Source organism: Amblyomma maculatum, chromosome 1, assembly GCF_055883805.1.
Source record: "Amblyomma maculatum isolate TAMU_Amacu chromosome 1, ASM5588380v1, whole genome shotgun sequence".
Lineage (NCBI taxonomy): Eukaryota > Metazoa > Arthropoda > Arachnida > Ixodida > Ixodidae > Amblyomma > Amblyomma maculatum.
Window position 1 is genome coordinate 58,264,002 of NC_139344.1, and position 27,797 is coordinate 58,291,798.

Below are 27,797 nucleotides of genomic sequence, written 5' to 3' on the forward strand. Positions count from 1 at the left end.
GAACGATACAGTTACTTTGGCGGCTGTCACTCGTAACGGCGCCGGTATCGAGCACAAACGCCGGACGTCAACCTTTGATCACGGCGCGCTGAAAGCGGAAACACACCAGCGATGCGCGCTTGAGGCTGCACCGCGGTCACGAAGAAGGGGATGCCCGGTCACTCATTGCGAGGATGCACATTCGCGTCATCGGGCTTATGTACACACATACACAAAAGGCAGGGGTCCACAGTCTGCTGCCGCCCCCGTGCCCGCCGCGTGAACGCCGTCCGGCTTTCCTGCTCTCGTAAGGTGGGCGAGCGGCGGTCGGTAGATCTTTGTTGTTCCGCCGGACTTCCTCGAGGAACTGGAAAGAGGAGAAGGCCTCTAGGAGGAAGGAAGGGCGGCGGAAGTTGGAAAACAGAGAGGGTGAAATAAGAAGAGACGTACAACAGAGCGAAAGAAGGCGAAAGGAATGAAGGAAGGAGCCTCCTGCTCTCCATTCAGGCGAAAGGAGTTCCAGTTCTTCGCGGAGGGCCCCTCAGAGAACAACAACGCGTGTCCCTACACAGCATCGCGAGCTTGCGTGGCTACCGTTTGGGCGCTACCCGCAATGTGGACTCGCACGACGCTCGCGGCCTGCCTCTGCCTCGCCGCCGCAGCGACGGCCACGACGCCGCCGCAAGTGTCCCGCGCCGTGGCCGACGACGAAGCGCCGCTGGCCGGCGCCACCACAGTGTCCGACGACGTGCCGGACGTGGAGAGCCGCCTGCGTTCCCTCATGGACCGGCTGATTCACGAGTCGCTGCCTCGCATGACAGCCTTGGGCTCCGGCTCGAATGTGACCGGTGACTGCTCGGCGGCCCTCTTCCGGTTGCTCCTGGGAATGCGCAAGTTCGAGCCCTGGGCTCTCAGGCGTAAGTGCGGTTGACCTGCGGTTCGTGTCTCACTTTTCGCCTTGTACTACATGCGTATATGTATTTTTGAAGTGCTGACAGCTCCATTCTGTGATATACCATGTGTACAGAGACCGTACGGAAAGCACGAGGGCGAGAGCAGTCTTTGCGAGACCACGCACACTGCATCTGCCTCGTGACAGCAGCAGTGTCCGTGGTGAGCATTACGGGAACTCAAGTTTGTGTGTTGCCGCCTTATATTATCGTACTACTCCAGTTTCGTGATATGCTTGCTCATCATTGCGGATCAGGTCAGCCCATGCTGCCTGCCTTGAGCGTTTAGGGTAGGATAAAAAAAAAAAAAAAGTTACAGGAGTGATAACTGCTCTCCGAACGGACTTGTGCGAAAGCTGTCGCTAAATTGTTTGGCAGCTAGGTGGTCGTAATAACAGGCAAACATGTATTCATTCAGTTTTCTTTCTTGCAAAGAGAGCTGATTGCTGTGAGCGTCTGGACTATGCAATCGCCCGTGTGGAAATGTATTACTCCTCAGTGTTCGCACTCTCTTGCTGACAAATTAAGTGATTCTTGTCGCGAACGGAACTCGAAGTTTGCCGTTCCTATAAACAAGCGGTAAGTCCGGTTTATAACCAGAAACTCACGATAAAGCTGCTAGGTGGAAGTGGCAGTAACGAAATATTACAATAAAGCTTCCATGTAAGTTTATTTTCTTTCTCTTTGCAATTTAAATAAAGTTTTTAAACTCCGGTGGTCATATCAAGAGTCAACCATCATATAGTTACCGAGAAGTCAGTGATTACGATAGCATCTTGGAGAGTTGTGAAATATAGGAATCGCTTTTCCGACATGGCACTGCAATGAGCGCGGAAAGCAAGGGCGCAAGTGAGCGCTCGCCGAAGGCGCTACTACGGCCGTGCGTACCAGAACGACGGCGGCTGGCAAGGTGTTTTTCCTGATACTGCGGCGAGCTTTGCATCCATCCTTTGCGTCCTGAAGGATATGCGCGATCTGTTATGCAACATCGATTGCGCCAGCCTAGGCACTGTTAAGCGCGAAGCTTCCCGTTCCGAGACCAACGATGTGCACGTCGCCAGCGGTTAAAGCCGGTATCGCGCGGACACGCGCACGGATACACTTTCCTCAATGGCGCAGTCCTCTCTCGGACGCCAGGATAAAATGGTGCCAAAACCAGACCAGTGCGCTAAGCGCGCCAGCTGTAGTGGTCTGCGAGCCGCGAGGAAAAGAGTGCGCCCACGGTTCAAGGCCCCGTTATCCGGTGATCTTGTGCGTGGAAGAAAGGGGTCAGTGTATACAAATTGCTTCATCTATTGCGCGTTGTGCGCTATAGGCTGGGGACCCTGTCTTCCGGGTGTGGTGCGTAATTCGTTTCGCCATTGAACAATGCACAGAAGCCCGCTGCAACTAACAATGCTTCATTCATGGCCACGATGAAGTGAACGGTGACATAACACGTATTTAGGCGTCGCTGACCGCGCTGTGGCCGGGGTTTAGATGTTGGTTCCTCAGTTTGCAATCACTGTAAATACACGCCTTCACGCTGTTGGTCAAGTTCAGCAGCCAATTCCTCATTTGTGTCAACGGCATAGTGGGTGTAAAGTACTTCATTTGTTGTTTTCTATAAGAGCAGTTTTTGCGTTGCTCTAGAAATTTTCTCTGAATTTTCTTGATGGTTGGTTAGTTTATGGGGTTTAACTTCCCAAAGCGACTCAGGTGATGAGAGACGCCGTAGTGGAGGGCTCCGGCAATTTCGACCACTTGAGGTTCTTTAACGTGCACTGGCTCGCACAGTACACGGGCTCCTTGCTTTTCGCCTTCATCGAAAAGCGGTCGCCAAGCCCTCCTTTAACATTTATCAAATGTAAAATTGCAATCGGTTGATCGAAGCTGGATGTTTATTGAAGAATGCAGGCGCCAATTTTGATATCTGCGGTAAGCTTAGCTGTCGCGAAGGGTTGAGATCCTCATCCCTAGCTGTGCGAATGGTAGTTCTAATCGGCGCAGTTAAATCTCGTGTAGGCTGCACTCGAAAGCTTGAACGGAAATTAAAAGAACGAATTATGGAAGGCATCAAGTGTAAACGAGTCAGATTTCCTCTTGGCATCTCCGGCGACAGCTTCTGTTCCCCATTATAGGACACTCATATTCGGCAAAACTGCGTGGCTTGATAGGGGTGGTGGACAAGCAATACCCGAATAGGAATTTAGTTTAAATGAAAAAAAAAAAAAAAGATAAGGCACGATTGTGCAATTATCGGCACAAAACTCGCCGAGTCACAGGCCAGCACTTGAAGCACCTCGAATGCATAACACTCAAAGCTCTCGCACGTATTCCGAGGTGGTCTGGAACTACCGTAGGGGGTAGTTACTCGCTTTTTTGTTAGATACAGGCAAATGCCATCGAATAGAGAATCTCGGCCGCCGCTTTCGGAATTTGAGCTCGTCATTTGCGCAAGTACTGCCGCACGTTCCAGAACTCCTCACAACGAGCACGAGCTCCTCTGCTCACAACGGGACTGCTGAAGGCGCTGTGTTCGGATGTACGAAGGCAACAGGCATCCACATGGGGACACGGGCGCATGGACACCGCGGTCGACGCTGATCGGCTACGCGCGCCGCTCGCAATCGATAGCAGCAGCTCAGAAGTACTTGTTACCGACGCGCTCTATCTCTGGCTCGAGGAGCACATGGCCGTGGAGGAAGTTCCAAAATAACCTCAGACGCAAGGCTATATACTTTATCGACATCGCAGTGGCGTATCGAGTCCTTCCGTTCTTCCGAGACGGAAAACAGCCGACAGGCCCCCGCTTACGCCCCGACGGCGGAGATTGCGCGGCCATCCCTGCAGCGGCTCTACACAAGTGTTTTATGCGGCTCGCTGGGTTCATTTGCTCAACGTGATCGTTCTTTACGGTTGTGCGGCTCGAAAAAAAGGTGAAAAGGATGTCACGCTGAGACGGAGCAAGGGTAGAAGAAGAAGGCAGTGCATAAACTGCCTGGTCTGCGCGATAGCTGATGCAACGCAGCGTGGCATGGCAGCGCACGGTGGCCACGACGGAGACCTCTTCCGCTGCGTCGCGCCGTTACGCATGGAGGCCCAGGCGACCTCTGTGAGCCCTCTTCGACAACGGATTACCCAAGCGTGGTGTCTGAAGGACGTCGGGCGTGTTCTAGCGGCCCGCGAGCCACAGGCTTTCTACGTGCGCAGTGCCCCCGGAAACAGCCAGTGCCGCGTGCGCTTTGTCGTTCGTCCCGAAAGCTTCCTCCGCTGCACGGGTCTTCTGCAGAGTGTGTGCTCTAGCAGGAAGGCGGCGCCATCAGTGGGTCGGCCCAAGGAGCTCGCGGTGTCGGTATCGGCGTCTGCGCTGTGAACGAAAATCACGAGCACATGACTCGGGTAGGGGACAGCTGACAGATGCCGTGATCGGGAACTGATTAGTCGGTGGGTTGTGCGATATCACGAGATCATATGGCATGAGCAACTTGACAGGAGGTAACAACCCGGGTAGCTCTTGTTAGATGGGAATCAAGCCCTCAGGTACTCCTGGGATCCCGCGTCAGACCCAGTGCCCCCGGGCCACATGGACCCACCCGTAAGACTTTAGCCGAGGCGGCACTTTGTATCTACGTCGGGTAGTTTTTCACGTAACGTGGCAGCTTGCGACTGTGAGGTAAGAAGTATTGCGCTCTAAAGCTATAAAAAAGACAAAAATGAAAAGATTAGTGATGAAGAGAGTAGGAAAGTGCTTGGGCGCGAACGATGATTCGCAAGATGATATCTGCAGACGGATACATTAACGCGGTCATGTGATACTATTAAAAGCAGAGCTTTAATGTCCCGTCCACCCCCTTCCCTATACCTCCATTTTTTTCCCTATTTCTTTATTGAACCTTATACCACAACGGAAAATCTTTGATAATAAGTTGTACGACTAATCTTACATGCTTTCCTGATTCGCTGTCTTGTGAATGGGTCTCACGGAGAACGTTCTTTAAACCTATGGTATCGTCTGTAGTAGCAGTAACAAAAAAAGCCCAGAGGCGAATGGCAAGACACTTCGGAGGTTTTCTTCTTCTGCTAGTTCACGTTTGTATGATACATAAATAATTTACACGCTTGATACTTGGCCGGCCGCGTCTTTCAAGTCACTCCGTAGAATATCCCACTTCGAATGTGAAGGGACTACGGATGACAAATTTTACTAATTTCACTGCTGCAACGAAGCGCCGTCACTCTTCTCTATCATTCATTCTAACTGCGTTCGCTTAATAAGTATAAATATGACGCCGGTCCTCAGGTTTCCGAGAAATTGTAAATAATTATGCCGTAGCCGCGCCAGAAGTAGGCCTATACCCTAACCAAACTCTGGCGAGCATTTTTTTACTTAGCTGTATTAGGAACGTGTTCTCATCCATTCTTTTAGAGATATAGCAGAACGACGCTGGGTCGTGCATGTAACAGTGTATTTGGCCAAAGAAATTCGGTCGTTTTTTAAGGACAGCGCGTCTATGCGCATTGGCAGTTAATGCTCTTTACTTACCCTGTAGAGAAAAGATCTTTGGTCCCCTCAGAATGGTCGTCCTCCTCCTACTCATTTTCCGTTTACACCGGCTGTACCCGCATATAGTTACCTCAGCACGAGTCGGAGACGAAATTCCGTTCCCGAACGCTGACTGTTGCGCAAACAGATTCCGTCCAAGTTCCTCTTGACCGCCAAAGCAGGACGGCAAACACGCAAGCTTACGTAAGTAAAGCCAGAGCCAGAACAAACAGGCAAATATCGCTATCTCAGCTTAGCTGTCGTTTGCGCAGGCTTCCTCGTAACCTACCCGAAGCGTTGTTTCTCGCCCCCCGAAGTTTTCTCTCGATTCTGAGCCTACCTTTTCTTTTTCTTTTTTTCATTTTCCCTCGCGGCCCGTCCAGACTTCCGCGCTTTACAGGAGCCCACATAACTTCCGTAATCTGCATCCGGTGTGAGCCGGCGCCGAGACTGGTCTCTGAGCCCTGCAGAACTTCCTCCCCGCTAAAATTAACTTGACAAACGCCAGAAAGCGAAACCCGCGGAGTGCTTTTGAGGAAACGCGCTGGAATGACGGCTACCCGCCGCCGCCCGCGACCGTTGCTGTTGCCGCGGCGGCTCAACGCCGGATTGTAACGAGTCGCAGACTGCTAAAAAGCGTCCGAGCACGTAGCAGGAAGAGCGGGGAGAGATTTGTCTTCGGCCCAGAGCAAATCAAATTGCGCTTGGCCACGGAGCGATGGCGGAATGAATGCCCGCTGACGTCGCGGCGTTTTCGAATCGCTATAGTGGTACCGGCATGTTGGCCGCTCGCAGGTAATTTGCCACGGGAGTGGCAGTTCGCTTGCTTTATCACAGAGTACGCTACTTAAGTTCGTTTATTAGCTTCGGTGAGCTCGAGAGTATTGCCTAATTGGAGGAAAAAGTGGCTGCTATGTATGTGTCTGAGAAATCGGAACCAGAGAGAAAAAAGACCGGCTATAACAACTGTCGCTTGAAATTCTCAGTTTATTCTGTTATGGCACAGTTCACTAGAATGGTATATCAGTTCGGAGCTCAGAATTACGCCTATAATTTCCTTGGCGCCGTTATAAGATACACAAATTCGTTGAATGGTGGTGAAAGTCCTGTTCAAGAATCGTTGTGGATTTCGCATAGAGATCAGTGCATAAGTTCAGAGCGTGATATACCGGCCCCAGTGAACTAATTAATCAGTTACCAATACGTCCATAGCAGGGCCGTTCAACAATCGTGAACTCATATTAGATCATCCCGAAAGTTTTCTTTGCCACGATCTTCACCGTTTCGAAACCCTAGCACTCACTGCTTAACCTCGGCAATTTCACTCGTTCATGAGTGACCGGACGTAGCGAAATCGGCGCTAAGCAGCAACGCTCGCTTAATGAAAGCTGCACAAGGATGACATAGAAGTACAGAGAGGTTCTTTGGTCCATGCGGGCTTTATAGACTTTAGAAATCCTGTTTTACTTCATATAACATCCGAGTGATCAATACGCATCAGTTGAACAATTTAGCTTTATTGAACAAATCGTTACCCCGTGGTTGAAATGTTTATGTTTTCATGTTTTTCCGAGCTCCATTTTCGACATTAGACTCCTCGCTGAGTTAGCTTTACTGCAAGACTGACTGGATAGAGCATAAAAGAAACGGGCGCAAACTTATTTTAGAAGCTGCAAATAGCTGCCGTTTGGCAGGAATGTAATTGGAGCATTTGCTTCAGTGATATCTAAGACACTTTTATTTATCTCACGAGAAGATTCGGGTTCCATACCGGCAGTGGTGGCCGCAACCAAGACGCCCGTGTACAGTATGTGGGATTTAGGTGCACGTTAAAGAGCACGAGTTGGTAGGTTTTACCAGAGCTCTCCACCACGGCATCCCTCATACTCGATACCTGTTTAGGACTTTAAACTCGAAACCCGAAACCCCTAACCCCGAATGCCAACTACTAATTTCCATAATTCAAATCAGTGAAAATTCACTAAAGTTATTCATAATGAATGAACTATCAGCACCTCATGCTGTTGTGTTTACTAACTTTGGCATGTTTCATCTTTTCATTGCATGCATTCAATGGAGCGCTCCAGGAAACTTTTGATTCTGTAGCAGTTGATGCTGAGCCTCACCAATCGGTTTAGCAGCATTTAATTCATCCCCTCAGCCACTCGTTTGTATATGATGCCGCAATATCGCCACGTACAGCCGGGCTACAGATCACAGATTTACGAACTGCATGAAATATTTAATCACTGGTTAATTAAGTATCTCGGTAGATTGTTTTCCTCTGTGCCATTGACAAGAGAGAATACATCCAATCCAAACTGTATGTTGCCCTCTGCACGCTGCAAGTGTCACGACACTAAACTGACGAACGGCGATACGAGAATACCTATAATTTTTGCTGAGTTACAAGAAATGTCGTTCCGTGTAATATCAATTTAAAGATCCTACTGAAGCTCTTAAATTCCTGCTATGACTGCTTTTAAAATGTTACTACTGCTGTCAGTACGTGCCCACAAATGTGACATAAGGAAAGAGAATAACCGTTAGTACCACGCCTCACCACGCTTGGCACATCTTTGTGACCTTACTACGTATAATAATTAAGCCAAAATTAAGCAAAACAATACGATGTAAGAGAGCGCACTGGCCAAACTATAACTTGGGTCAAATACCGCAGCACCTGGAAAAAGCTAAAACTGTGTAAATAAGCCTGACAGAGAGAGAGTTTATTTAGAGCACAGAGAAGCTGTCATTATCTGTCATGTTACCCTGAACTGGAAAGGGGGAGACAGCAAGAATGAGGGCTATCATGGATGATGTTGTGGTCTATAAATAGATGCAAATGTATGCAAAGAGTTCTGTTCGAGCACGTCCAAGAGGAGCACTGATATGGGAAGGACTCGAATTTCCATCCCGAAGACAGCGCAACCTCGCGATGCACATGATACTGACATTGAAGAGCATAAACAACACAGCTTCAATGTATATCCGAACTCACGCTTGCGCTTACTGATGATAGATAATTTGCTTTATCGTAATCGTCACACAGGTATAAGGCAACCGGCTCGCAAGACAAAGTGTTCTTGCTACGCGTCCAATACGATGGCCAATGCTCATTGCCTTCTGCTCGTTGTCCTCAGATCCTTTTAGTATTCTCGGAATCATCCACTCTCCAGCTACCCGAACCCGGCTCGGTAGCGACTGTGCCTCGCCCCCATTATCTGCTATTGTTCGGAGGAAAAGAAAGCACTGAAGGAGCTTCGTTTCTTCTTCCGGGGGCTTGGACGCGACAAAGACGCATAACGCCGGAACCTCGCTCCACCCGACAGAGATATAAAACCCCTATTTGATCAAGCCGTTCGAAAGTACCTGCATGGCCTGGTCGCGTATCTGAGTCGAGATCCAAGGTGGTTACCATTTCCATCTCACCCTCGCACCTCAAAAGAGCTGCCCGCCTGACTATTCGCTCATGTCATGTACAGTCTCGTGACGTTACACAATCCGTCGACCAATCAGTGCCGGCCACGTCACTTGCCAAGGACATATGCCCGTGATTGGCCTGATTGTCTAAAGAACAGATTCTTTAACGTTATCGCGTCAAATGGTGGAGAATATAAAGCGCAATATGGGCTAGAAAGAAAGTGCTTGGCCATAGACAGGCTGCGCTTGGCAGCGAGAACTGTATGAGTGGCCAGGTGCCCACAAGGTGCAGGTGTAGTGCAAAGAGCGAGGGGGGGGGGGGGGGAGCGAAAAAGGGTGGAAATGCTTGAGCGGAGGGAAGTCAAGAGATAGCGAGGCTTTAGTCTGTTTAGCTCTTTGAGGGTGTCGCCCTTTTTCAGCCTGTGCCTCAGAGCGTACCCCGCAAGAATACGGTACATGCCTCTGCCCTGTTCTTGTGGGCAGAAGGATTCGCCGGCTATCGTGGTTTGCTGGCACGAAACTAAGCGTCAGATTAAGTTTAGTTCCACTCTGGTCTGACAAATTATTACGTGTCAGAATTCAGCGGCGCTGGGCGCAACTGTCGGTAGTTCATGGGGCAGCGCAGAACAGAGATAGTACGAAACATCATGTGACAAGGCTTGTTGTGCTTACCACATAACAAATGAAGGAATATTTGTGTAAGAGTGGGATCTTAGGGATGCAGATGAACACCCAGATTTTCGTATACTGTTCCATTGGAAGCCTTTAATGACGATTAGAGATGGAAATTTTATTTCGCCCTATGGACTTGGAGAAAATTAATGCTTGAGGTGAGGCACCTGACCGGATGTATGTGATCTTTGCCGTCAAAACAATGAAAACAGAAGCAGTGCTTTACATTGTTACCGTTACAGGGTTCTTGCAAGCTTTGTATGGAGAATATGGCAATGCTACCATTTCAAATGGTCGCCAGGCAAAGATAAAACGACCTTTAGTCGATGCCACATTTGTTACCATTGCGACCTCCATTGCAGACCCGTTCAACAATGCAGCCAGAACTGGAGCTTCCCCGAAACGCCGTAGTCGCTATCTCTATCTCGTGCGCGATTTCAGTTTCCACGCTTCTCTCGCGTTTCTTTTGCTTCGAGGAACTAAAGTCGCTTTGAACATCTGCGTTTTTAACCCTGCAATACTGTGTCTAGCCAGGCCGGAGCTATCGCGCGACCATTCCCTTTTGGGTCTGTGGGTGTCGGTTTCCGGACACCTTGTGGTCCTCGCACCCCGCTTTGAGGAACACTGCGAGTCTAGCTCTACAGTCCGCATTCGCCATCTTCGCCGCGATGTTTGTCCGATCCTTGGCTTTAGTTGGCAGGGAGTAGTGGGGTTAAAATAAAATAAAACAAAAACCTTTTGGCCGCGAGTTGTTTTGCGGCACGTAAATATTAGTTTCGTCGGCTGCTGCGTTAAGCTGCTGTACGCCATCGTCGCGATGAACGTAATATTGTTCATCATGCTTATCAGTATTTCATTGAAAGCATCATCTACACATAGGAAGTGTTCGGCCAGCAAGATCCTCAACCTGAGTGGCTGCCAGTCCTCGACAAACTAAAATCATTTAATCCATTCTATCATCGTGCAGTAGCCAGAAAGTGATGGTTGCTTTTATTGTCGTGTAAAGGTATTCTGTGTTTGTTTGTGCTGCCAAGACGGTATTAAAGCAGGAAAACGAAAGCCAAGCATCCCACGTGTTCAACGGCAAGTATCTCATGCTATGCTTGGCATGTCGTCATTTTCATCCACTTTCATCCTTGCGCGGTGGATTCCTGAAACATTTACAGTGTGCTATTGTCAAGTTAACAATTTACCGATGTCGCTGATCTCTGTGGGGAGCATGGTTGACCTTGAAACTGAACCTCTAACAGAAACCAATAACTGAATTGAAACCCGAAGTGCAAGTAGAACTAATTCGTCAACGTTTCAAAAGAGACTAAAATTAGCTGGTAACTGAGAGCTGCGTTAAACAGCACCGAAAAAGCGACGTAACCCAGAGGTATAACAGTAATTGCTACCAGTGCTAAGATCTTTTTTTTTTTTTTTCAATTTTACATGCTTATGAATATGATTATGGCCCTGTTCCATTTGCCTCAGCTATTCAAACCATTCGACTCCCACTTGGTTTCGCACAGCGCGATTGAATTTCTAGTAATGACATATAACTACGTGCTAGAAGTGCCTTTAACCCAGGTCCTCATTCAGTGACCAGTCGTCGCGGCCATTGCATTCAATCTGAGGTCGTTATAACAAAACAGAACTGCGCGAAGGAAACGGAACAAGAAGGCACGAATACTGTGTGTGTATTCGCGCCTACTTGTCCCGTTTCCTTCGCGCAGTTCTGTTTTGGTATAACCATGAACCGACTAGCCCAACATCACGTCTTTCTGAGGTCGTGTTGGCTTCAGTTTGCTCGTCTCTTCGCGTGTTTTGCGTCTTCCTTGGAGCAGTTTCCAATTAAGCAAGTCGAGGTAGTTTCTACATATGTAACAACATACACCTCAGCTCACGCTGCTAAGAACAGCAATTATTTCAGAGTACATGCAACACAGAAACTATTGCAAGGCACGGAACGCGCAGTATGCAGGCCGCAGACCGAAAGGACCGTTCCTTTTTGCGCAGTGCTGGACGCCAACTCTCGTCCTCCGGGGGGCCTCATTTCGGGCACGTTCAACGACTTGGGCACCTACGACCAGTGCCTGTCCACGGCGGCACGCGATGCCGACGGTGGCGTCCACTTCTCGGGCCAGTATTGCACGCTGTACCTGCAGCCACGCCGGTTGCCCTTCTTTGAGAAAATTGTGCGCCGGCTCCACGACGAGGTCTACGACGGTGTGAGTACTCTTGAAAGCGCTTCTACCTAATGAAGCCACGTGTCGCAACTGTTAGCTAGCGGTCATTGTACGTTCCTTCCAACAGGACTGGTCAAAGAAAACAATTGTTTTTCTCTTTTAGTTCTTTATCGAACCGGCTGGCAGACTGCTATGGTAATCGATGCGTGAATGCACCGCGATCCTTAGGTAAAAGTCGAAAAAATATTAATGACATACAGTTACAACAACTTTGCTGCAGTAGGCAGTGTCTTGTGTCGAAAAACCAGATTCAAGAATTCAGTTTCGGCACAGTGAATCATTACTAAAGGAAAGCCGTTTCCTTTTTGAGTAGCTAAATTTAGAGGCGAGAAATAGAGCAGGAAGTGAAATTTAATGTGTTTTGCCGGAACGCGGTTGAGTGCCCAAGACCTCTGCCCTAAATATGTGCAGTTGTATACTAACGAAGGGATTCTGTTTAAATGATGCGCAGAATAAGGGGAGGCATCAATGAGAGGAGGATTTCGTCACATAGCATGAGCTCTCTATTACAGGTACACATTGGCTGAAGGAGAAACAATGTGCTAGTTAACATTTTCTTTTTTGAAGGAGTGCATCTTGCTCGGGAGTCTGGCTTCGGGCTCTTAAGGTGAAGTGCCGCATAGTACAGTGCCTATATGTTTTTCACGTCGCCGTGCTGGAGCGACTGCGTATACAGAATTGAATGACGTGCCACTTTCATAGTGCAACATCGAGCGTAGTGTACAGCCGTAGGTAGATGCGTTCTTTTATGAGGAATAATACTTGGCAGAAGCGTACGAAGGAATAGTAGACCAATGAACGTCGTGAAACTGCATTTATTTTACGATACTTTATCCACTGCGGTATGGTGATTTCAAAGAAGTTAGACTTATGTATTTTGTAAAAAAGTTTAGACGAGCAGGTCAAAAACATGCTCACGAGTTGGGAAGGCATAGGAAAACGAGCTGTAAGTTTTAAGTAGGTTAAAAATATTTCAGCAAAGAAAGGCGAATAAAGTACTCCAAACGCTGCTAGCTAAAAAAAAAAAAAAAGCGGAAAGGTGTAATGTCTTTGCGTTTTAGTAAAAGGAATGCAAACGCCCAAGAAGGGACCCCTTACTTCCAGCGCAACGTGTCTTTCACCTAAAATAAGCATTTTATAGCAGTCTTCAGAGTAGCAATGTAATTGGCAGAAGAAAGGCCTGGCATTGCACGAACGATGGTTGTGTTTTTAGAAGTTCAAGTTGTTAATGCATCATTACAACGCCAAACATGGCGCAGTAACAAGAAAGGATAAGGACGAGGGAGGACCAGCGCTTTCAGCCTAGCGTGTATCGCAAATCCATAACATATATGCACATTAGAACCTGCCGAACCCGGCTGCGGTGGCCGCTTTTCGATGGAAGCGAAAAGCGAGGCACCCATGTGTTGTGCGATACCACTGCAGGTTAAAGAACACCAGGTGGTGGAAATTTCCTGATCTCTTCGAAACGGCATTTCTCAAAGCCCTAGTCGCTTTGGCATGACCGCGTGAACCATAAACCAGAACCTGCAACAGGAAAGAAGGACGTACAGAAAACAATGTAGACTGCTAGGGCCGTTTCCGCCAAGAAATAGTTTTCGGCGCGCAGTAGTTTTCACTTCTTAGTTGTTGTTTTTTTTAGTACGTTCTTTTCTTTTGCTGGTTCAGATGGGTAGACAGGTGCTCAAGATCCGCAAGGAAAGCTTTGGTGAAAGTTAATGCTTGTCTTGCCTCGTCCTTGTCCTGTCTTGGTACTGCGCTATGTTTTCCGTGTAACGCTCATGCTTTGCTGCGTATCTCAGTTTCTCCGTCGCTTTGCTACTTTCCTCCTTTGCTTTGTTTGAACTCTACATCTTACTTTGTGCTTTCTGTGTTGTTTGTTTTTATCGTTGCTTCCTTATATACAAGAAAACGCATATTTTCACCGCACGGGTTCCCGCTGAAAGTTTGTAGCCTGCACGCAGTTTAATATCTTTAATTTATTTTTATCAAGGCAAACATTCAATGTACGAATAATTTCTCCTAATACGCCAGTACGTCAGCTGAAAACACCCAACTATAGTTCTTACATTGAACAGCTTAGAGCTTATATTTGTGGAATTGTATTGACAGTAGTATGTGCCCGAGATATTGGCCCATCATTGAATACAGCGTATGGTTTGAAATATCAATCTTTGTTATCCTACACGCATCAGAATGGAAGTTGCGGACTAAGCTGTAAAAATGAAACTGCCCTTAAGTTTACGAATTTTACACTGACTGTAGGATGGTTCGCATTTTACTACAGTGGTTATATGAAGCAGTCCTCTGGGGCGTACGTAATCATCCTAGAGATATCTCCCAGACCGTTGCATAAATTTCTGTTCCGCTGCTTTTTTTATTAAATGCATCTTCTTGATTGATGTAATCATGTAAAATTATGCATTACACCAAATTTTGTTCACAGGCAAAGCTCGACTTCTTCAGATTCATGTACAACGACATGGCACACGGACTCCGTCTTGGGGTCTGTTTTCCTTCAGCTTGCTCGGCGCGGGAGTTTCAATTCCTCGTCGGATCGCGTAAGTATATATACATGCATGGTCGTTTTGCGTTTGTGGAGTGTATTTTAAAAGCTGCAACTAGCATTAATCTCATAAAGCTGATTTTTTTTTTTTTTTAGTTACGTTTGCTAAGGACAAAATATTCTAAGATTAGGAAGGCACGCCATAGAACCATGCTTTCCATTCGTGGCGCCTTCATTTAAATAAGCTGTTAAATAAGGTGCTAAGAGATGCGTCACACTGGTTCTGGCATGGGTTTAATCGGCTAGCTTGAGCTCATGCGCTTGCTTGGGCACTTGTCTAGTACCGCTTTCAGCGGCAGACGTAACTCACACAGGGGCCAAGACACTTGCTTCCTGTGTGCGTTGCTGCATTTGGGCCAGCACGCTTGGTCATAGATGGTTCGATAGACATTCTAAAGCGCAGTGAACGAGACCGTCTATTGGGCAGCTCTATAATCAAAGTGCTCTCTTTAAAGAAGACGCGCCTTTAGGTGTAATTAACGTATTCTGCCCTTACTGGTACGTTATTAATACATACCTGAGCGTATCGCTCGACTCCCGATGATTTGCGTTTCAGAACCATAACTAATGTTAATAATATATATAATTAGCTGGTGCCACTTTCTGCATCTCGCTAGGCCTCAAAGCAGCAAAGCCCGAGCTAGTTTGCTCAACATGACCATTTGGCAACTCCAATGTCGACTTACTGTGTTACATCGCGTTATTAATATCCGCGGATTGAGTTTGCATGTGGGTATTTGAGACTCTGGGTCGCATATGGTGCTATTAGGCACCGGTCATTGCAGTTTAATGTGCATTCTGTGCGCGAGCTCTGTTAGTTCGCGTTAAGGATCTTTCTTCTGCTAAATCAGCTTTCAACTTTCTCTGGAAAGCGCTGGCAGCATTTTCTGTTATAAACGTAGCAGAGAAATTAGCATAGGAACAATTCACACAGCACGCAATGTCTTCGTTTTTTTTTCTTTATCCGAAATAGGAATGTACAGGTGAGGACAAAAGTAAACGGAGCACGCGCTTTTCCGTTCAAATTAAAACCACGCCTCCTGCACTGAAGATACGAAAAGAATGTTTGTCCAAGTGAAAGGACAAAGGCGTGTACTGCAGGTTCGCATGTACACGACTGCCAGTTTCAATTATGCAGCGCGTGGAAAATTTTAGAACACAATTTCGTGCTCCTTTTAATTTTGTGCGCGCCCGGTACGTACGCATTTAATAGAAAGAAATAATATGTTCTCTGATGCACTGTTTACCAAAGCAGCGGAAGTAACGCCTGCGTAACAGCCGTAATAGCCGTTTCAGTTTTCCTTTTCCTGTCACCGCTTCTCCCAGATTGTGCGCGCAAACCAGCTAGCAGGCGACATCATCCGACGCTCCTACACTGCTGTAGTGTCTTCGCTCGCCGGTGCCGGTGTTATTGTTATTGGTGTTTGTGTCAGTGATTGTGTGCTGCCGCAGCTTGATCGTGTGCAGTGCGGAATCTTCTGCGCTGTGTAATTATCAGGCTTTCATAAAAGAAAGTCGGCAGAGGCCGGTTCTCTACGACCAGTGGCAAAATCGCACCGAGAACAGTGCAATACAACGCCTGGCTGCAAGTTGCCAGTGCGTTGAGTCAAAGCAGTAAGGGCTTTTTTCATGTGCGGGCAAACTCTCAACAATCAAATGCTTCCCCTAGTTTAGAAAAGTCAGGTTATGACGGTGGGGGAGCGTGATAATGTTGACGGTGGTGCACTGCCCGTTTCGTGCCAGTGAATTCTTGCAGTCCATCGGCTTCGTTAACAAATGAGGGAACACTTGGCCCGCATCGAAAGGCTGATACTTGCCGTGATTGCCGTCAGGCCGCAGAACGGAACTGGCGTGGACCCATCGATGTTTGAAAGAAGCCCACCGTAAAATAGAAAAAGAAAATAACCTCTTCCGAACGGGGGCGAGTTAATGAGACGCGTTCCGTGGACGCTTCCGTGTCTGTCGCGGGCTCCGGCTCATTGTTTGGAGCCAGTAGCACGACCGTTTGAGTTACCGTCCCGAATCATCTCCGAGCTCCCTCCGGGGCACTGGTAAACAGGACATCGCAAGCAGGGATGCAGGAGGACCCCACGCCTGAACTACGTGCGAGCTGGGGTTTTCGAAAAAAAAAAAAAGAAAAGAAGATACTGGGACGGAAGCTGGCGTGCAAGACCACTGTCACACTGCCTGCTGCGGGCAGGCAGGCGCTTTCGAAGATTTCAAGAATCCAAATCCTTCTATTACGCTTCCGTCTGCGCAGGTTGGGCGCACAGACGATTATAAGTTCGTTTTGAGCTTGAAGAGCCTCGACTGTCTATTCTAGCACACTGTAGCCTCGACCTCAGCTAGCAGCGGCTTGCTAACCGGCGCCATGTTGAGATATGCGAGAACCAGTTGGGCCAGAGCGTTGAGTGGCCGGTCATAAAGAATGTGTTTTACCGAACGGACAGTGTGAATATAGGCGGTTGTAAGCTACGAAAAGGAGAGTTTCAGAACCTTTGGAAAATGCGATAAATACGACACTTATGGTGGACGCGACTGTAGTCTGAACACGGCTTTACTTATGGAGCGGTGAAGATGATAAACTGAACTTGAGCATTGTCGATAAATTACGGTGATATAATGACCAATGGGATACCTAATTTATAAACCTATCTTGTATAAGTTAGAAAATGTCAGCTACTTGTATCGTATACAAAACTCACCGCCCACCGGCTGTTTTTGCCAGCATAGTGTGATGCACTGAGATCATTTTAAGCGATAGCGTAAGAGCCCCGTTTCGCAGGAAACCCGGAGTCGTGGGCGTAGGCGGCGCCATTCGTGACCGAACCGCTTAGTGGGCGGCGCTGGTTGTGACGTTACACGCCATGTGATTTGTAGAGTCTCGCGGCGACTCTGCGGCTCTGCAGTGGGCGAGGCGGCAGTCGGCAGCTCTGGTCAGCTGTGTGAGCACGTGACAATCTCTCCGTTGACACGGGTCCAAAACCAGAGCCGCTCCGCTCCGCTCTATGGAAGTCTCCCGCCCAGTAAGAGTCACGCAGTCTTTCGCACAATGTGTCTGACTGTGAAAGACGGAACAGTGTCCGTCTGCGTGGACAATTACAACCGCTGACCATAGCAATTAATGCTGTGGTGCCATACCCTTAAATGCGGACTTTCAGTGTCCCCTATTTTCTTTTTTCTTTTTTTTTTTGTGTGCTCTATCTCAAGCTAGGTTTACGCGCCATTCACCTCAAATAATCGGGGGGTCCTCTTCCGCCTTGACGTCATGAGCTTGAAGGGAGTGTTGGGAAGAATTTGGTCCTTTCCTGTCTTGACGGTCACGAGCTTGATTAAAGGATTGGAAGAATTTTGTCCTTTTCCACCTCGACGTCACGAGCTTGAATGAGTGGTGGGAAGAATTGCAAATTTAATTTCCTCAGTAATAAATGCGCCTCTTATTGTCGGACGCTAACACAACCAGAAATATGCAATCATGGATTTAATTTGAGGGAATTGTTCCAGGAATCATTTAAAGAAGAAAGTTGGTCTTTATCAGTCTGAAATATGTACAGTCTTGGTCAAAAAGCCCTAAAGCCAATGAATTTTCAGCCGTCATGCCATCACTAAAGGTCTAATGTCAAAGGCCATTTAATATGCTACGAAATGATTTCTTACCACGGCAAGAAACTGTCCCTAACATTTTACGACCCATTGCTTTTAACAGCGGCGTGGCAGCTTCATTTTGTCACCGTGAAGAAAATCCTTTGGCTGTAGGACTTTTGATCAACACTGTACGAATAAGTGCCCACGAATGAGGAGCTTTGAAAAGAACGGAAACGGTTAAATATTCGGTGCGAAGTACAAGGAAATAAATAATATCTCCTAGTATTGTTCCGTTTCTAAATATAGAAAATAAATATTAGTTGATAATTATATTTTCAAAATGTAATAATCAATAGAATAAGAAAGGTTAATAGTCCAAAAAATAGCCTTGTACTTTAGTCAATACTCGGATGTAAGGTTGACAAAGTGACAAGAACAAAGTCGATCTTACTTCGCCTTTCTGCCCATGAAAGACGATAGATCGCAAACGGTTGGGTTATCTCTTGACTTCTAGAGACAGTCAGCATGACTCGCACTTCATCATCAGGTGTTGGAAGCTACGTAACAGAAGTAATGAAAACAAGTTCGGCTTTGCTGTCTTGTATTCCCAATGCTACGTGTATTATTTATTTATTTATTTTACAGGTACTGCCAACCTTGTTATCAGTCCTTTGGCAGGAGTGGGCAGTTCAGGTGAACAAAAACAAACACAGAAAACAAGATACTAGACACTGAAGAGTAAGTCATAACAAAAACACAGGAGAATATTTACATGATGAGGTCATTTGTTGTTGTTTAACGGAATGAGCTGCCACACAGTTAAACAAGTAGCTGAATCTAAGCTGGCTGCATGGGATGTGTGAATAGGAATTTAAACTCGATACAATTAACAGCAACTCTCGTGCCAATGGATTAGATTCCGGCGCTTTTAAAAGGTCCCTGAGGTCGGTAAGAAATCAGCATACATCCCTTTGTGGTATAGGGAACTGAGACTATCGAGAACAGATTACACTCTTGTTTTCAGTTCCAGTTATGAACTGACTCCTTTGTTTCCGGCCTATGCTTCATGCGAATTCGTCTCTGGTGGAAGGAATGATGGAGTAATACATAAAAAAAAAGAAAGTCAAAGTTCGCGGTACTAATTGATTTTTTCACGTGATCCATCCGATTATGTTATTGCTTGCAGGCACAGAAACAAACTGTTTAATTCGTTTTTGGTTAACGAGGCCAGTAAATATATCCTCACCCTGCATTAAAGCTAGTGTTTTAATCCTGTAATTCCTGAATTATGAAAGAATGAAGGGAAAACTTGCTAATCTTAAATTATAGTAGGTATCGTACTCACATTCAAAACCGAATATCAATGTTTTGTTACCGCCATTAAAATTGCAACAGTTGCTTTGTCACTATTAGTTGGGCAGTTTCGCACTACGATTTGTGCCAAATATCAAATCGAAAACCTCAATTGAATTCAAAGGCAGCAGTGGCAGTACGAAATTATTAAAGTAGAGCGTCGCTGTCCTTTCCGTAAAAGTTGTCAAAAGTTATCTACAATGCATCGTTGTAGGCAGGGAAGTCGCACATTCGCGCCTCCTTTTCTTCACAAAGCTTGTTGACAGTGACGCAGAAGATTATCACTGGAAAGCGACGGCTATTGAGAACAAGCTGACATAAAGCTTTCTATGCCGGCTTCATGTACAAATGGCGTGCAAACAGTTTGTCACTAGTTCGCGATACTGCACGTTAATCACGTTAATAATGGGTTAAGGTAGAGGAAAACAGAGGTCAGATGAATTTATGCATTTAAATCACTCTTTTTGGAACAAAATTAATAAAAATTAAGGTGTGGTATAGTTAAGCACCGCCGTCTCCCCAACTACCAGTAGTAGTGGCAGCACAGCGACGACGAAGCGACTGTCGAGGCGGGCTACCGAAGCTCGCTCTATTCGCTTCGCTTAGCTTTGCTTTGCCAGGTCTTTCCAAGTATTTAACGAGCGCTTTAGACTTCATCAGGAGGAAGGAGGCCTAATTAAAGGGACAGAACACTGGAATTTAGGTCTCAAATTTTTTTCGGCGCAATGGAAAGATTGATGTCTAAAATGTTCGATTCAATAATGGTTTTGGTAGAAACACAATAGAAAATGTTTACCGACAATTTTTCAATCAGTGCATGCGCCCGTTTTTATGTAGTCCGATGCTGGAAACCATGAGCACCGGCCGCGATGATGACTGGTGGTCGACAAAAAAGACGTACCGAAAACAAATATAAATTTCACTCGCAAGGCAGTAATTCAACATTTTTTTGCTTAGAGTAACGTCCTTTCCAGTTTCACTCTCAAGGCTGTTACTGCATAATAACGCACGCCTTGTCGACTAAAGTTTAACTCGGTACTATCATCGATTCATTTATGGAATTCCAAAGGCTGCGGCGCCATCTAACGGCAAAACCTGAAAGCATGCCTATTGCGGTGCGAAAGGAGGGGTCGTTTTTATTTGAGGACGCAGTGGAGAAAGCGGAAAATATAATTAATTATGACAAGAACTCCCCCCCCCCCCCCCAGAAAAAAAAAAAGAACAGCGTGCATTTGCAAAAATCAGCGAAATTTTGCTGACATATAATCACGTGGGGTACTACACCGAAAATACCAGGATTTCTCCGCTAGATAGCGCCACTGTTGTTTTTATGTGATTTTCAATGGCAAATCAAAATTGTAAAGCCTCTTTTCTTTGATATTGTAGTGCTACATGTGTACTATATGATACAATTAAGGTCTTTTCATCTCCACCATAATTTCATGACATATTTTGGTCAGTGTTCTTTCCCTTTAAGGTTTTTAGTGCAACTTTATGAGAGAAGATGAAGACGTTGAGGACGACGGTATTTAAAGCACTGCGTGAAAGGCTGGCAGCTTAGAACCTGAAGACACAGGCTACCGAGGCTGCACTAACGAGGTTCAGCTGTATGCAGTTCGTTCATTGTAGTGAATGTCTGGTTCTATCATGCAAGCACTATCCATGCCAAGGATTAGTGAGCTGAGAATTCAGTCTGGGACTTGTTTTAGCAGATAACAGGTCGTACAAATTTGTCTCGCTCATTGAAAAATAGAGGACTTGGTTTGGCCCATTTATTTTTACGACAAATAGCCTCCTGGATTATACCCTTGTGCAATTTAAAGCTATTCTTTTCGGCCTACGCGGTTTTCCAAGTAAAGTTCAACTGTGTCATTACTTACCCGAATTTTCGGCGTCGTCTGCAACAATAAACGCAGAAGTCTGAGTGTTTTGTTGTGCGAGATTATGGCTCCTTGCAACATTTTAAAAGTGAGATTGTGATTCCAATACCTGAGTACTCTAACCCAAAAGCACCTGTACAAAGTATTGCTTGATGTCATGTTGCTAGTGCCTTTGTATCTTTACACTGTGGAGGAGAAGGCAAGGATATTTCAAAATGAGCTGAAAAGATTCCAGTACGATCCTCACAAAACGTTTCCTCTTTCTTTTACATAGTGGCTCATAACCGGTCAAATCATGTTTGAGGGAAAAATGCTTTTTTGTCCATGGTTGATGGACTGTGTAGTCTTCCATAAACCGGAAACCAAATACCGTATTTTTCTTGACCGCTGAGATGCAGTATTTCTGTGGGATATCTTGAAGAGGACTTTAAGAAATGACCTGCTAATTACGCATATGGTATACGGTGGCTCTTTGTCTACAATCAAGGGGGTGCGCCATGCGACTTACTAATCTTTGCTTCCACAGTGTGTGGAAACCGAGAATGGCTGTGAGAGACGCTGACGTGAATGCTCGGTCAGCGAGGGAGTATTTTATTGAAAATATGACTCCCCTGAAAGCAAGCATAATGTCTACTTGAATGAATGCCAGTTTGGATTGAGCTGGATAGTTTTTTAAACACAGTACAGCCTTACTTTTCGCTGGCGCTCATCATGGTATTGTATTAGGAGACTTTTACCCCACTGTAGTCTTCATTGCGAGTAGGAAACAAAGAAAAACCGAGGTGGCGCAGTGGTCTAACAAAGTGGCCAGCGAAGCTGATGTCTTTGCCTTTGCTTGGGTTGGAATCACACCGGAGAGGAGTTACTTTGCGAGTGGTTGGTCGAAGTAGGCTTAGTAGCCATTTCGGCGGAATCCGCAAAAGGAGGCAGTAATGTTTTTGCGTTAAAATAAAAGAGCGGTGAAGTTAGGTGACTAGGAGTAGGTTATCTTTTAAGTTTATATAGCATGAGAGTACGTGTACCTTGATTAGCATGGTTATTTTTTGTCTATTTATTAATTTATCTTTAGCTATAAGGATGCATGGAAGGCAAAATGCATAATTTTTAACAGCCACTGGAGCTCGCTGCATGCATTGCCTGTTAACGACTTCTGTTTGCACTATTATTTTTGTGTGTTTTTGCCGCTACTTTTCATTATGTGTTGAAAGTAGGCGCTCATAATTGTTATCTGCGACAAAGGCTACCTTTTATATCAACAGGAAGAAGGAAGTTACGCTCGGAGGTCCTAATACATACTGTACTCATCAGAATGCGGTAACATTATACGCTCATCTGTCTTTCGCAGCGCTTTGAAAATGCAGGCGCATTTGTTCTTCAGCTTGAGTGTCGTTGAAATTCAGAGAATGCTCGTTGTCCTCCGAAGTAGCCACACTGCTAATAATTGTGACACAACCAGGGCGCTGTGTGCAACTTTCCAGTATTTTTTTCTTGTTCTTTAAATCAAATATCTGCTCTTTGCTAAATTACCTAACAAGCGACAATCTACGAAGCTTCTCGAGCTTTCGGATAATGGTATTTTAATATTTGGTCTAAACATGTTTTGTGCCGTTTATGTATAACTATCAAGTATGCGTAACTTGAATCTGCTGTATACTTATGACAGCACAAAAGCCCTCAAATGGAGCATGGAGGAAGGTTGTATAGAATAAATAAATAAATAAATAAATAAATAAATAAATAAATAAATAAATAAATAAATAAATAAATAAATAAATAAATAAATAAATAAATAAATAAATAAATAAATAAATAAATAAATAAATAAATAAATAAATAAATAAATAAATAAATGTTCCGACTTTGGATATTTATATTCATAAGCGCTGGCAAACAGAACTTTTGCTCAGTCCTCAAGAAAATAAGACTAGCTGCATCTCAAATATTCCTCGTGCTAGTAGGGAACCACTCCTGTAGCATGCGTTGAGTGGGCAAGAACGATAAACCAAGCACGACTCAGTATACGTATTCACATAGCAGGCTTCACCTTTCCTGCTATTAACGGAAGTTTTTCTACATTCCATGCTCTCTCCGCAGTGGTTAACCAACACGGCTTTGACGCCACCGTCAAAGGATGCGTGATTAAGGAAAAGACGCCGCTGAACACTACGGAGAAAGCCCTCATGTAAGCCTCGCACAGCCTCCGCAACGAGTGAGAGGCTTGAACGATGCAGAGCGGCGGTCATCCATCGTCTCACTCTTCCCTCTTGCGCGCGCAGGTATTTCATGGCCTCGTGTATATCCTTCGTAATCGTCGGCTCGCTCACGGATATCTACCTGCGGAAATACGGCAAGGAAGCCGGACATGACCTCAACAACATTGGTGAGTGCTCATATCGGCTTTCTGGAGTCGCCCATTAACAAACAGAAAGGAAAGCAAATACGCTAAGTATACGACCTGTAAAATGAGCATTGTCTTATGTTGTGCTGCAAGGAAAGCATTTCTCTTTCACGGAAGAGTTTTCGAACGGCTTCGGAAGTGTACTTATCTCTTGGTGTTATTCTTTGGATGCGATATTTGAACATTACTGGTTCTGACCTACCTTCCATATAAATAAATTACAACAGCGGCTTGTATAAAGCCTGCTTCTTACATGCTTTTTTTTTTTTTTCACATGATATGCTCCTGTAATATATTTTGTATATAATATCGCATACCTAATTACTGTTTGATAGCCAATTCGACAGCAAACTGTTATTCTGTATTTCTTCAATTTTTACTCACCTGTTAAGCATTGTCCCCCATGCATTTCGGTTTCATTTACTTACGTCACTAATGGGGACGGATAAGATGGAAGCCATTCTCTACCAGCTTCTTCAGCAGCCATATTTGTAGCTTTTTTTTTTGAAGGATATTTGTTGCCTCCGAGCATCAGTAGCGTATGAGATGAATGAGGAAATGATTAAATGAACTGAAAAAAGGTTGGCTGATTTTATGAAGCCCAGGAGTAAGCCTTTTGTTCTCTACATCTTCTGTCTTTTCCTTTTTCCTTCACATAGACTTATCGGCTGCCGATGATCAAATGACTCTTGCTTCCTTGGTGAAACGTCTTATTAAGCGTTAAAATAAGCGGGTGCCTCTAGGCCTAGCATGATAGCTCCGAAGAAGAAGGGATTAGTTAAATAGAGCAATGGGAGTGAAGGGAGGGGGGGGGGGTTATATAATGTGGGGGGGGGGGGGGGGGTCAAAGTCTTCGGATGTCCGGAGTCTGATATCTGATGGGATAAAGTTAAAAGTAGTCGCTCCTTGCAGCGCTGCTCGAGGCCCGTGGTATCTTCATTATTTTGAAGAACTGTGTAAACTGTTCTGGTGTACTTTGCATACCAATGCGCGAAGAAAAAACTTCAGGTGGGCAGGAGGGCCACACAAATTTCATCACTGACAAAAGGGCTATGGGTGTTCGGCAGTTTCTGTCGAAAAACAGCTAGGATATCATGATATTTTCAATTCGTTTGACTGGGGTAGTCGATGAGGGCACCCCACAGGGCGACGGAGATGGCGATGGAGTCTCCGAAGTGATCACGAATAGAGTAATGTGTACTGTTGCGAATGATTTCAAAGTGAATATTGGGGATGCTTCATGACATTCATGGGCTATGCTCAGCCGGCAAGTAGATAAGGAGATAAGGATACTTGCTAGGGAGGGTAGAATTCATTCTGATAGGTATGCTGGTTGCAGCACTCAATGCTTCGCGGTCACTGAGGTACATACACTGCTATTCCGTGTAGTTTCTTGTTCGCCTTTCAGCCTCACTGCTTTTGCAACGCCGACTGCACTTCGTAAAGTGCTGTCCATCATCCAGTCGCTTCCTCTGTCACAACGCAGGAGCAACGCAATCGCTCACGCTCATCTTGTGGTGTTAATAAGTTGTTAATTAGGTCTCATGATACGTCGCCACTATGAAAAAGCTTGAGGCGCTATGCACGCCAAAATTGCTGCATGACGTTCTACTCACAACTAACGCTTGAAATAAACAAAAGGGTACATAGATGTATAGTTTATACACACGCACACACACACGCACGCACGCACGCACATACACTCACTAATATCCCCCCCCCCCCTCCGAACACACACACACGCACGCACGCACGCCAGAGCTAATCTGGTGGTAGTGATACTGTGGTCTGTCGTAGGTAGGCCTTATACAAGTTAAGAAAAGCTATGCCAATTTCCTACCCTATGAAGTTGGAGAATGGATATAAGAACAGCGTCGTTTAATAGCTGCATTCTAATCTTGAAACAGATAGGAATGATGAGTCTCGAAGTACCATTACGAATTACTCGAACCAAACGCAAACAGCACTGCTGTGTCATCAGTCATACACGAGAGTGTAATCTGGCCTGATGTTTTGTTGGCTAAGGCAGACGCTGAATGCAGGTTTCCCTTTCTGCTGATTCTGGATAGCAGTTTGTTCTAAGTGAGCGCTAAAATCATTCTCAGCCGCGCGTTCAGCTCCAGAAGCAAATTTGAATTGCTATGGTTTATGGGGTCTAATTTCCCCAAATAACTCGTGCACGATATGAGAGAAGTTGTATAGGCAGGCTCCGGATAATTTCGACCACCTCAGTTATTTTTTAAAGTGCAATGACGCAGCGCAGTACGCGTCAGCGCCTTGCTTCTCGCCCCAATCAAAACGCGGCTGCCGCCGCCTGTATCGAATCTTGGTTTCCCGCCTCAGTAGCTGAGCTCCCTAAACACAGAGCCACCGCGGCAGGCGGTTGAAAATTTGCGTTCCGTCATTGAGGGAAGGACCGCGTCAAAAAGTAAGCGGTGCAATATTCGGTCTTTTATAGCATGCTGTGCTGGCCAAGAGTTTGGCCAGGCCGAAATGTTCCGACGTTAATCTATATATGTTGTTCAAGTTTAAATTTTGCCGTTTTTGTTACAGCTTGTCACCTCTCGTTGCTTTTCTGCGGCCATGCTGTCGCTTCTTAGCGATGTATGTCCATGAAATGTAACTTCAAGAGGGGGAAACTACCTTCTAAGTTGAATTACTAGCTGCCTGAAACCTGCAGCACTCTTTTTCGTATGTAGGGTACATTCGCCTTGGCATCTCACATTATTTAAGTTGGAAAGCCACACATACGGCAGGGTTTACAAGTGGCTGGCGATCGGTGTGACGTCATGAAATCCAGTGATCACACATTGAGAGGAGTACAGCGCTTCATTTGGTCCGTTTCCATTGGATTTGACATCGATAGGAAGCGCTAGTATCTCATTGTGACGTGTCGGTTCTCATTCAAGGATCAGTAAAGATATCAAACGAAACTACCGCCGATGCATCCGTCAACCATGGTTTAAACTTAAGGACGGCAAGCATTTGTGAGTTAGGCCTCAGGAACGAGTCAACTGAAGAAGAGAGTAGGTTTTACGCCGATTATGGGGCATTTGTAACTCACTATCTAGTATAAGTACTCAGTTGTGAGCACCGTGCTTACCTTGCGCATTACGATCGGAGCGTTATCTGGAGCGGAACTAAGGGCGCCTCGATGACGATTACGCTAAACGCTTCGGCGACCTGCTGTGAGGCTCCAGCATCGAATAGTTGACCTTATGACACCGGCATGGGCACGCAGGCACTTTCTTCAAAGTGGTGCTGTCGTTCAGCGCGGTGGCCAACACGGAGAAGCTGCTGAACGTGCGTGCCGAGCGTGGCAGTGACGCTTGGCGGCTGCGGTTTCTGCACGGCCTGCGGTTCCTCAGCGCCAGTTGGGTGATTCTGGGTCACAGCTACCTGACCGTCGAACCAACTGCCGTGGGCGAGCTACTGCGCATTGTGCGCTTCGGGAAGAACTTCATTTGGTGCCTCGTCGGAAATGCCTACCCTTCCGTCCAGACGTTCCTCTTTATGAGGTAGTGCTATTCACACATCGCGGCTGCCATAAGAGCCACTGCGTATCGTTTACACGCTAAAGCGACAGTGGAAATGCTAACCATTATTGAGTGTCACTCTTCAATGAAGGTATCTGTGCTCGTAATGGCTGCGGAATTTGAAATTTCCAATGTTTCTAAAGCTGCAGCGAACATACGTTTAGTGAATGACATTTTTCCGTGAATTCTTGCAGAATTTCTTGTTAACACGATGGTTGGCACGTCGATACTGAATATTTCAGGGCTGTGCCCCATGCGTCCTATTGTTTATGTCACTTTTTCAGAGTTTCATTATTATTCGGCTTTTTTAGATGCAGTGATGAGGTCTATTACGCCTCTGTGTAGAACTCATTTTTCTTATTCTATTTTGTTAGAGAGCAGCGCGCGTTACTCTGTGGTAATTTGTTGTCATGCGAATAGTGGCGAGGCACCCTCTTGCTGGGTTACAATTTTTTTTAGAGCATCTTGCGATCAATATCAGGCGCTGCCAATCCGAAGCAGTGCGTATATGTGTTCCAATGCGACGATAGAGCCCGTATGAGGAACGCAAATTGCTAAGAGCGCCACGCGAACCTTAGTCCAGGTGGCCCCAAATGCATGCTGTCGATAATAAGAATAGCCAGTGCTTTTTTGAATGGTAGAAACGCGAAGAGGAAAAGAGAGAGTTATAGTTAATGGAGGTTAAATACTCGAGCGGTT

At 46.0% G+C, this 27,797-nt stretch overlaps 1 protein-coding gene across 1 annotated transcript in view; it reads left to right on the forward strand.

Annotated features, from left to right (window-relative positions):
• Nucleotides 1-454: 454 nt before the first annotated feature.
• LOC146202459 (nose resistant to fluoxetine protein 6-like) overlaps nucleotides 455-27,797 on the forward strand; it is a 29,430-nt gene continuing 2,087 nt past the window's right edge. The window contains exons 1-6 of the mRNA XM_084601382.1: nucleotides 455-896; nucleotides 11,551-11,762; nucleotides 14,227-14,341; nucleotides 23,259-23,346; nucleotides 23,441-23,544; nucleotides 26,804-27,080. Of these exons, the coding sequence (XP_084457508.1) occupies nucleotides 455-896; nucleotides 11,551-11,762; nucleotides 14,227-14,341; nucleotides 23,259-23,346; nucleotides 23,441-23,544; nucleotides 26,804-27,080 (1,238 nt within the window). The remainder of the gene's footprint in view (nucleotides 897-11,550; nucleotides 11,763-14,226; nucleotides 14,342-23,258; nucleotides 23,347-23,440; nucleotides 23,545-26,803; nucleotides 27,081-27,797) is intronic.